General features: G+C 48.6%; 1 protein-coding gene across 1 annotated transcript; it reads right to left on the bottom strand.

Moving 5' to 3' along the window:
- Window positions 1–5451: 5451 nt before the first annotated feature.
- LOC116518811 (F-box only protein 2-like) lies at window positions 5452–11562 on the bottom strand. Its single transcript, XM_032232343.1, has 6 exons — window positions 10783–11562; window positions 9599–9848; window positions 9220–9346; window positions 8901–8996; window positions 6206–6341; window positions 5452–5758 (listed from the first exon to the last, which is right to left on the bottom strand). The coding sequence occupies exons 1-6, from the start codon at window positions 10783–10785 to the stop codon at window positions 5624–5626; spliced, it is 747 nt and encodes a 248-aa protein (XP_032088234.1). The 5' UTR covers window positions 10786–11562; the 3' UTR covers window positions 5452–5623.
- Window positions 11563–11650: the final 88 nt, after the last annotated feature.

The following is an 11650-nucleotide window of genomic DNA, read 5'->3' as shown; positions in this document are numbered from 1 at the left end:
AACATGCACAATTTCTTATGTAAAAGGAAGTAAATCAAAAAGTCTTTGAAGGAGCGGCTGGGAGGAGATGGGAGGAGGGGGTGGCAGACTGGGCAAGCTTTACTAATAGCAGAGGAAACGTCTCTCCTGCTTTCTAGTCTGGGTATGTGCTGCTAAGTTCACCTTTCTAGTAAAATCTGAGTTCTTTGAAACTTGATGAATTGTTTTAGGTCCAACTTCTGAAAGACCCTGCAATTCACTGTATATTGGATCCTCCCATTGAGGATCACTGAAAAAGTGTCACTGTTCCATAATGTGGTGCTGTGGATAGTTATGGGGGTAACTCATTGCACAAATATTCTGCCAGTCATGTAGATCTATCAATCAATAATCATTCCATCAGAGTAGAGCTGGAAAGGACCTTGGAGGTCTTCTAATGCTACCCCGTGCTCAAGCAGGAGACCTGATACCATTTCAGACAAGTGACTGTCCAGTCTCTTCTTAAAAACATCCGATTATGTGATTCATTATTAACCTGTAATAATGCAGCTTCCTATGAATTACATTACACCAGAAATAATTAACACCCTCGGACTTTCCTCAACTTCATATACCTAGCTACTTTAAAAAAAAATTACATCCTTCTTATGCTATTTTTAATGAAAAATAAAAGGAACGAAATATTAAAGAAAATTGATTTTTGGTTTCTCAGATGCAGAAAAATGCACCAAGTGTCCAGATGACAAATATCCTAATGAGGCCAGAGTCCAATGTATCCCCAAAGTTATTGCCTTCCTGTCTTATAAAGAACATCTGGGCATCATCCTGGTCTCTTTTGCCCTGCTCTTGTTCCTAACCACAGTCCTTGTTTCACTTATCTTCATTAAATATGGAGAAACTCCCATTGTCAAAGCCAACAACCGGGACCTCTCCTACATCCTCCTGGTCTCCCTCCTGCTTTGCTTCTTGTCTCCTTCTCTCTTCATTGGTCAACCAAGGAAAACCACCTGCCTTCTCCGACAAACGGTTTTCAGCATCATCTTCTCAGTTGCCGTTTCTTCTCTCTTGGCCAAAACCATTACAGTGATGCTGGCTTTCCTGGCCACAAAACCAGGAAATCGGATGAAGAGATGGTTGGGGAAGAGCTTGGCCAACTCCATCATCCTGTCTTCTTCTGCAGTCCAAATTATCATCTGCTCCATCTGGCTGGGAGCTTCTCCCCCCTTCCCTGACTCTGACCTCCACTCCCAGCCTGGAGAGATCATCCTGCAATGCAACGAAGGGGCCGTTGTCATGTTCTACGTCACCCTCAGCTACATGGGCTTCCTGGCTGCCATCTGCTTCACGGTGGCTTTCCTGGCCAGGAATCTGCCTGGGGCCTTCAACGAAGCCAAGCTGATCACCTTCAGCATGCTGGTCTTCTGCAGCGTCTGGGTGACTTTTGTGCCCACCTACCTGAGCACCAAAGGGAAATACATGGTGGCTGTTCAGGTCTTCTCCATCCTGGCCTCCAGTGCTGGTCTGCTGGGCTGCATCTTCATCCCCAAGTGCTACATTATCCTTCTGAGGCCAGACCTGAACACAAAGGAGCATCTCACAGCCAGAACAAATGTAAAAACATGAGCTATTGAGAGTCACAAACACACCATTATTTGCAAAAGTGCTATTTTTTACCTGGCTACTAAAGGGGATTCAAAATAATTTAATCATTAAAACACACCTATCATAAAAGTATGATAATTCTTTTACTGTGAGCAACATTTACCAATTCTAAAAAAACCCCAGTTGTTTCTACAATTATCAAAAATAAGAGCTTCACCCCACCACTTTTAAAAGTCTATGGGAAATTGCATAGCAAGAGAGTCTGCCCTCTCGTGGCCATTTTGAGTATGGCAGGTGGGGGCCGCTGATCGCAAGAGTTTAAGATAAATGAAAGCAATGGGGTTACAGAAGGGGGGAAACTGGACATGGAGTTGGGCTCTGGACCGCCTGTCTCATTAGAGACAAAACGGGGTGCAAAAGCCCATCAACGTAAATGACATTCTTTGCTTTCAAAGCCTTATGGAAAATTGGACCGCAATAGCCTGCCACCTTGTGGCCATTTTGAATATGGCAGGTGATGATAAAAAACATCACCAGTTATAATAAGAAAAACAACTGTACGTATATAGCATCGCTAATTATGAGAAATGCTGCATGATATTCTTTCCTGATCATTCCTCAAGCCCTTGTGTGTGTTTAGACCTTATAAAACCAAGAGATTTAGGTTCAATATACACTTAAGAGGTAATCCAAGAGAGAAGCAATCTGGAATTAAGGAGAAACTTCCTAACAGTGAGGACAATTAACCAGTGGAACAGCTTGCCACCAGAAGTTGTGGGTTGTAAGAAGAGATTGGACAGCCACCTGCCTGAAATGGGACAGGGCTGTGGGGGTGAACCTATGGCACTCCAGAGAGCCCTCTCTCTGGAGACGCAGCCCAGCTCCATTGTGGTTTCACTCCATCAATTTCTTGTGAAAGAAAAAGATCTCGCGAAGTTGGAGTTGATTGAATATTTTTCACTCATGTGCTTCATAGTGGGGGAAATAAGATCTCATTCTCCTCTTGAAGCCCATTACAACGCAGAGCCACAATGTGAACAGTGGTGGGGTTCAAAGATTTTTTCTACTGGTTCTGTGGCCGTGGCTTGGTGGGCGTCGCATGGCATGGCCTGGTGGGTGTGGTGTGGCCTGGTGGGTGTGGTGTGGCCTGGTAATCCAATAATCCAATTCCACCCACATTCCCGGCACACACAGCCAACATGCCTGCGCAACCCCCATTTCGGTGCTAGCAGGCCTCCCTGAAGCCTCCTGGGACCAAAAACAGTGCATGGGGTGGGCAACGCATCCCACCAGCCCCTGTGCGCTTCTCCCAGCAGAGACCTGAAAATCAGCTGGCCAGCGGGAGGCTTCCACGTATGTGCAGTGCAACTGACCTGGGCGACGGCTCGCATGCCAGCAGAAACGGGTCCGCATGCCACCATTATGGATATAAGCAATGGGAAAGACAATGCCATGCCCCCGTTGGTAGTCTGACTCTAAGATGGAAGGTGAAGAGCTGAGAGAGAGCGGGAGAGTGGCTCCATTGGCAGTGGAGGAAACTGGGGAACGGCAAAGTCAGGCTGGGCAGAGCAGGGGAGAGGTAGAACAAGGGAGAGGGTTCTGATGAAGACCAAGGACCTCCTCCTCCTCATCAGGCCGGGATGGTGAACCTGTGGCACGCGGAGCCATTTGTCAGGGTACGCAAGGCGTTGCCCTGTGAGCTGGCCAGCTGAGTTCAGCCTTTTTTAAAGCCATTTTTCGCCTTCCAGAGGCTTTATAGGAGCCTGGGGAGGGCGAAAACAGCCTCCCCCACCCTCCGCAGGCTTCAGGAGCTTCCCTGAAGGCTCCGGAGCACAAAAAACCGGCCCTACGGGCAAACCGGAAGTTCAGGAACAGACTTCCGGTTTGCTCGTAGGGCCGGTTTAAGCCCTCTGGAGCCTTCGGGGGCCTTCTGGAGGCTTCCCTGAAGGCTCCGGAGGATGAAAAACGGTTTGCTCGTAGGGCTGTTTTTAGCCTCTGGAGCCTTCAGGGAAGCGCGGGTGTGGCACGCCCACATACGACCCCCCCCCTTCGCTCCCCCCGCTTATGGCACGTGAGCCAAAAAAGCTTTGCCATCGCTGTCCTGGGGCATGCAGGGAAGAACGGAGAAGAGAGCAACCTGGGTTGCGTGGCTTACGAGGAAGGAATTCCCTACACAAGGCACACCTGGGGATGGAGTTTAAAGGATAGGCGAATGGGAGGGGCAGTTGTCAGGAACAAACACGGAGCTCATCTGGTGTTAATTTCTTATCTGAGTTCCTGGCATCCTCCCAACTGCTTTGATTTTCTGCCGTGCTACTGCTACTTCATTTGTGGAACTCCTTATCTTGCTTGCCCTGCCAGATCAATCACCTTATCTTGCCTTGTTGGATTTATAGTTGGACGTTTTCTGCTTGCAACGTTTGGACTGGAGTCTTGTCAGCCAAAGGAGGTTACAGGTTCATCAAAGAGTTTTTCTCCAGGCCGGAGAGTTGAAAGGGACGTTGGGGGCCCAGTTGGTGGTAATAAAGGGACTCATGCTGGTCCTCTGGCTGTGTTGCCTTTGTGCCACACCCGGGGTCATCGCAATGGCCTTCAATCATGAACCCCAAATTTCTGTCACTAAGCGAGACAGTTGGTGACTTTGGTCCCGTTTTACAACCTTCCTCGCCACCGTTGTTAAGTAAACCACTGCAGTTGGGGAAGTTTGTAACCTGGTTGTGAAGTGAATCTGGCTTCCCCCATCGGCTTCGCTTGTCAGAAGGTCCCCAAAGGGGATCATGAGAACCATCACAACTACCTATCGGTTGCTAAGCATCTAAATTCCATTGACGTAACCGTGATGGGGATAATGCATGGAAAAGAATGGAAAGTGGCAATAAATCACTGTTTTCAGTGCCTTTTTAACTTCAAAGAGTCACTAAATGAATTGTTGTAAGTTGAGAACTATTTGTATTATCTAATTTAACTGTGGCAGAGTGCTCTCGCTCTCCCTTTCTCCCCCTCCCCCCTCTCTTTTACTTCCCCCTTCTCTCCCCCCCCCTTTCTCCCTCTCTCTCCTTCCCTCTCTCCATTTCCCTCCTTCTTTCTCCCTCTTTTTATCCCTCCTTCTCACTCTTCTTCTTTATCTCTCCCTCTCTCCCCCTCCATTTCTATCCCTCCCTTAATCACTCTCTTCCTCTCCCCCCTCTCACTCTCCATCTTTCTATCCCTCCCTCTCTCCCTCTCCCTTTCCGTCTTTCGATCCCTCCCTTTCTTCTTCTCCCGTTCTATCCCTCCCTCGCTCCCTCTCTCCCTCTTCCTCTCTCTCTCCCACCATCTCCCTTTTCCTATCCCTCCCTCTCTCTCCCCCTCCCTCTTTTTATCCCTCCCTCTCCCCATCCCTCTTTTTATCCCTCCTTCTCACTTTTCTTCTTTCTATCCCTCCTTCTCCCCCTCCCTTTCTATCCCTCTCTTGATCTCTATTTTCGTCTCTCCCTCTTTCTATCCCTGTCTCCCTTTCTATCCCTCCCTCTTTGTTTCTCCCCCTCTCTCTCCCTCTCTCTCCATCTTTCTATCCCTCCCTCTCTCCATTTCTCCCTCCCCTTTCCTTCTTTCGATCCTTCCCTCTCTTCTTCTCCCTTTCTATCCCTCCCTCGCTCCCTCTCTCCCTCTCTCCCTCCATCTCCCTCTTTTTATCCCTCCCTCTCTCCCCCTCCCTCTCTCCCCCTCCCTCTTTCTATCCCTCACTCCATCTCTCCCCCTCCCTCTTTCTATCCCTCCCTCCCTCTCTCTCCCCCTCTCCTTCCCCTCCAACTTTGGAGATCTGTTTCTCTTGTTCGCAGCCACTGCTGTAACTTTTTTTTTGGAAACTGTGTTTATTTACGCCTTGGCCAAATGGATATGCAGGGACGGTTAAACAATGGCCAAGGAGTCTTTCTTTGCTGGATAAATGGATGGGACTTCCTTTGCTTTGCTTTGCTTTCCATGTGAGATTTGCCCATTCCTAAGCATCATTTTTGTAGCGAGGGTTTCCTGCAGAGGGGCCAGGCTGCTGCATGGTGGCCTAAGGTTCCACCACCACCGTGCTGGATGTCACGCGGGCGCCGTACCAGCCCTTCCAGAACACCGTATCCTGACCGCCGTGTTCAAAACGGACGAAGCGCACGCCGGGACCGTAATCGGCGAAGGTGTGAGTGATCTTAAGCCAGGGAGAGAAAAGAGAAAACTCGGATGAAAGAGCAGAGAGTTTGACGCATCGCCTCCCACAGCCCCCTTTCCTCTGCCCAGGGCAGTGGTGGCTTCCTGCCAGTTCAACCGAACCGGTAGTGGTATGGCAGCCTGGGTCACTGGAACCAGCAGCAACCCAGGCCTGCCACGCCCCCGAACCGGTTCCCCCATTGTCGGCGCCATCTTGTTTTTTAGTTCTGCGCATGCACAGAACCATTTTAATTGAACTGTGCATCCAGTGCGGGCACGAGCGTACCGGCAGTAAAGCCAGGCAGAACCCACCCCTGGCCCAGGGGATGGGGGGAGCAGGGTCCCAGCCCAATTTGAGAACAGGAGCCGGAAAACAAGGCCTGGCCAGCCCTTCTCTCCTCCCCCTTTGCTTTTTTTTGTGGGGGGGTGTTTTTTCCCGGGGACAAACCTCAGCCCACTCGCCCTCGTTGTCCTGGGGTACCGCGATGGTTTCGCTCTCAAATTCAGCCACCGCGTCTTCGTTAGCGGACAGCAGCTTCACCTTCAGGTGGTAGAGGCAGCCGGCGTCGCACCGAGCGGCATACCTGGCGGAGGAATAGAAATAGAATATCAGAATAAAGAATAGAATAGAATAAGAAATAGAAAGAATAGAAAAAGAAAGAATAGGAATAGGAATAGAATAGAATATCAGAATAAAGAATAGAATAGAATAAGAAATAGAAAGAATAGGAATAGAATAGAATAGGGGAAAGAATAGAATAAAATAAGAAATAGAAATAATAGAAAAAGAAAGAATAGGAATAGAATAGAATAGAATAGAATAGAATAGGGGAAAGAATAGAATAAAATAAGAAATAGAAATAATAGAAAAAGAAAGAATAGGAATAGAAATAGAATAGAATATCAGAATAAAGAATAGAATAGAATAAGAAATAGAAATAATAGAAAAAGAAAGAATAGGAATAGGAATAGAATAGAATATCAGAATAAAGAATAGAATAGAATAAGAAATAGAAAGAATAGGAATAGAATAGAATAGGGGAAAGAATAGAATAAAATAAGAAATAAAAAGAATAGAAAAAGAAAGAATAGGAATAGAAATAGAATAGAATATCAGAATAAAGAATAGAATAGAATAGAATAGAATATCAGAATAAAGAATAGAATAGAATATCAGAATAAAAATAGAATAGAATAAGAAATAGAAGGAATAGGAATTGGAATAGAATAGAATAGGAGAAAAAATAGAATAAAATAAGAAATAGAAAGAATAGAAAAAAAGAATAGGAATAGGAATAGAATAGAATAGAATATCATAATAAAGAATAGAATAGAATAGAATAGAATAAGAAATAGAAAGAATAGGAATAGGAATAGAATAGGAGAAAGAATAGAATAAAATAAGAAATAGAAAGAATAGAAAAAGAAAGAATAGGAATAGGAATAGAATAGAATGGAATATCATAATAAAGAATAGAATAGAATAAGAAATAGAAATAGAAAGAATAGGAATAGAATAGAATAGGAGAAAGAATAAAATAGAATAAATAAGAAATAGAAAGAATAGAAAAAGAAAGAATAGGAACAGGAACAGGAACAGAGTAGAATAGAATAGAATAGAATAGAATACATTACAATACAATACAATACAATACAATACAATACAATACAATACAATACAATTCTTTATTGGCCAAGTGTGATTGGACGCACAAGGAACTTTTGTGCATGTACCCTCAGAGCACATGAAAGAAAAAATACATTCATCATGAATCATAAGGTACAGCACTTAATGATAATCATAGGGTACAAATAAGCAATCGAATCCTACTAGGAAACAAACAATGTAAATAGCAAGGATACCAGCAACAGAGTTACAGTCCTGCAGTCATAAGTGGGAGGAGATGGGTGATCAGAACAATGAGAAGATCAATAGTGGTGCAGATTTAGTAAATAGTTTAACAGTGGTGAGGGAATTATTTGTTTAGCAGAGGGATGGCGTTTGGGGGGAAACTGTTCTTTTTTTTAAAAAAAATATTTTTTTTATTAAACAGGGTTTTTTAAAAAAAAAAAAAAAGATAAATTTTCCTTCTGTACAACATTTCCACCTCAGTATACATCCATTGTAAATGTACTTCTCCCCCCTTATATATCTCTCTCTATACATATGATACTATTATATGCCTTCCTTAATTTACAGTCCTTCATTCCATTTACATGTTTGTTCATTTCTACCTCTACATGGCTAATTTCTAACTCCTGTGTCGTCTTCATTTAGCCTTTCCTTAATCTTTACATCTGTCCTCTAGCCATTTCTACCACTCATTCCATACCATATAACCGCGATGGCGAAACCCGTGGCACGAGTGCCACAGCTGGTATGCGGAGCCATTTGCTAGGGCACGCGAGGCATTGCCCTGTCAACTCCAGCGCACATGCGCACACTGGCCAATTGACTTCGGCCTTCTTTTGAGGCCATTTTTCACCCTCCGGAGGCTTCCTTCCGCGAAAAACCAGAAGTTCAAGAACAGACTTCCAGTTTGCTCGTAGGGCCGTGTTTCGCCCTCCGGAGCCTTCAGGAGGCTTCCCTGAAGGCTCCGGAGGACAAAAAACGGCCCTACGAGCAAACCGGAAGTCAACATTCCTGAACTTCTGGGTTCCTGGTAGGGGCGTTTTTCACCCTCCAGAGGCTTCAGGGAAGCTCCTGAAACCTCTGGAGAGCCTCCGGGGGGAGGGCTGTTTTCGCCCTACCCAGGCTCCTAGAAAGGGGGGGGGAGGTTTGTGCGCATGTGCATAGCATTATGGGCACGCCCACGCACGAACCCCCTGCGCTCCCCCCGCTTTTGGCACGGGAGCCAAAAAAGGTTATCCATCGCTGCCATATAATATTCTGTTTCCACCTTTTCTTTTATTCCTTTTGTAAATTTGTCCATATCTGCACACTCTTAACACTTTCATTATAACATTGTTTAGCCGAGTGATGGCATTCGGGGGGGGAAAAAACCTGTTCTTGTGTCTACTTGTTCTGGCGTGCAGTGCTCTAAAGCGTCGTTTTGAGAGTAGGAGTTGAGGAAGGGGAATTGGGAGGTAAGGGGTGACCCCAGGGAGGAACAGGGGGGGCTCGGGGACCTCTGGCCACTCACCAATCCTTCACTACGATTTTGGGCTGGGTGGTGTCCATCAGCTCCTCCCAGTAGCCTTCAGCTTGCAGGTCGATGATTTGGGATTTGCTGCACCAGCTAAGGAAGCAAAAGAGTCACGTGGAAAAGGATCAAACCTGTTGCTTTCAGGTCTGGCATCCCTTTTCTTTTTTTCTTTTTTGACCACAAGGACTAGAAACCTGATTTTTTTTTTTTTAAAGGAAAGCAGACTGCTTTGGTTTCCCCTTGGGTTTTCTGAGCTCTGTGGACATCGCTGTGGACATCATCCAGAGATGCCCAGAAAAGGGCGAAATGGACTTACTCAAAAGAGGACACGAAATAGGTGCGGACTTCCTCCTTGGGGAAATCTTTTCCAAAATCGCCCGGCAGCTCTTCCACTTTCCAGCCATCACCGCCATTTTGTACGTCCTCCCAATGCTGGAGACCCTCTGAAACCGAGCAGGAGAGCCTCAGAGGATGCTCACTCTGCCCCAAATCCCATCCCGCAAACAGAGTGGGGCAACGGATTTCCCTCCGCTTGGAGGGAAAGGACCCTCCTGATGCCCTTTTGAGGGTCTCCCCTCGGGGGCCCAGAGTGCCTGGCTCAGGAAAAAGGGCCAAGCGGGGAGGGGGCTGTCCAGATCTGGCTCAGGAGCTGCCCCCCACCCCAGCTCCCAAGGCTAGGGCTGGTACCTGTTTACCTTCCCCATTGGGGTTCTTGACCAAATTCCTCTTCTTCTTATGGAGAAAGTAGAAAGTTTGCCAGCTCTCTGTGGCATCCACGCCCGCCTCCTTCCCCGCAAAGCCCTCCGCCTGGCATTTCAGCAGCCAGAGAGCCCCTCCATCCACCAGCGCCTTCCACTGGGAGCAAACCAGGCGGCACACCAGCACGAGGTCGAGGGCGGGCAGGCCGGCCAGGATCCGCACCAGGAGGGGCTCTGGAAGGGCATCCTTGAAGGGGGGGGCAAAAGGAGGGAGTTGGCCCACATCTAGTAGCAATCATGTGTCTTTGTTCCTCGGTTTTTGGCTAAATTGAGGTTGGCGGTTGGCATCAATGCTCATTTCAGATCCTGCGGATTCCCCCCCTCCCCGTTGCCACTCTCAGAAATCAATCAAGAGAGAATAGAATCTGCCTTCCTTCGGAGGCAACTTTCCAGCCGATCGAAGTTGCTGAGGGGGGGTGGGGATTTTGTTCGGAGACGGGAGATCAAGGGATGGGAGATCCACTTTGCCAGGGCCGCCAAGGGGATGAGTCAGTCTTTCTTGCCGGATGCTCCTCTCCCAAAACCTGCATCTTTCCCTCTGCATCTATCCTGGTCCTTCTTTGCTCCCGAGCCTGGAAAATCCCTTCCCAAATTCCCCCTTGCAGAGTTCCTGTCCCTGGGGTGGGGTGGGGGGGTTATCCTAAAGCCGCCCCCCCACCCCCATAGCAAGAAGGATCAAGAAGTTGTGTCCCTTTTGAGAGGGGGTCTCCGACCTACATGCCTAAGAGCTGAGGTGGCGCAGTGGTTAAATGCAGCACTGCAGGCTACTGCTAGATCAGCAGTTCAGTGGTTCAAATCTCACCGGCTCAGGGTTGACTCAGCCTTCCATCCTTCCGAGGTGGGTAAAATGAGGACCCGGATTGTTGGGGGCAATATGCTGACTCTCTGTAAACCGCTTAGAGAGGGCTGAAAGCCCTATGAAGCGGTATATAAGTCTACTGCTATTGCTATTGCCTTCTTCTCTGACCCAATCCCTGCCGAAGAGACCTGCAGCTCTGCAAAGTTTGTACACTTGGGGGTGGGGCGCTAAATCCCCCCCCCCCCGTAGAAGAATTAAGGGCTTCTAGAGTTTTGGGGGGTTTGAAAGGGGAGAAGGAGAGAGGGAGTTTCCAGGCACTTACCATTGGGGAGGGCGATGCCAGGAGCTGCAAACGGGCAGGCGGGCGAGGGTGGCGAGTGAGACAGCAGCCCGGCAGTTTCTGGGGGGAGCCGGGCGAGAGACTCCGCCTCCCTTCTGGGGCTGGGCTGGGCTGGGCTGCTTGTCGCAGGCAAGTAACTCCGACGGGACGCCGGCCAGGCAGAGGGGAGGGGGGAGGGGGTCAGGGCACACACACCCCCATCTATGCCAGTGTAACCCCCATTGGCAAGGGTTGGCCAGGAGGAAAGTGGGGGAGAATACGGAGGGGTTTCCCACCACCACTCTTTACTGGGGATGGGCCTGAGTTGGAAGACCCCCATCTCTTGGCATTAGGATCATGATCCCAGGTAAAGTCACAGTCCTGGGATCTCCTCGTGGCCTCCCATCCATGCCCTTCCAACCAGGTCGGGCCGCCGTTCGCTTTCCAGAGCAGCCAAGGCGAGTAGGGACCGATGAAGGACTCCGATGGGAGACCCCCCCCTCCCCAAATCAATTACGCCAGGCAAAAGAAGAGGCGCTCTGCACACGCTCAGAAGCACTCTTTCAGCGGCGCTGTTGGATGGAGCCGGCCGGATTGCCGGTGGCCGCGGCTCTCCTTGGGGGGTCTGAGAGAGAAGGGCGGAGGAGACCCCTCCCAAGGGGGGAGGGGAAAGGGAATCCCGCTCATTTGCATGCGATGACGTAATCCACAGGCCACGCCCTCCCCGCAAGAGATTCCCACCACCCCACCGCAGACGCCCCTCGGTCCTTTCCCGTAGCTCTTTTCACCTGGAGGTGGTGAGGGGGACTCCTCGGACCCCACCTGCCGCCTTTGCCGGCCCCTGTCGGGGGTCCGAAGGGCGGAGAGAAAG

The sequence above is a fragment of the Thamnophis elegans genome, chromosome 15 (assembly GCF_009769535.1).
Source record: "Thamnophis elegans isolate rThaEle1 chromosome 15, rThaEle1.pri, whole genome shotgun sequence".
Lineage (NCBI taxonomy): Eukaryota > Metazoa > Chordata > Lepidosauria > Squamata > Colubridae > Thamnophis > Thamnophis elegans.
Note: the sequence above shows the minus strand (reverse complement) of the source record. Positions and strands in the feature narration are given on the sequence as shown.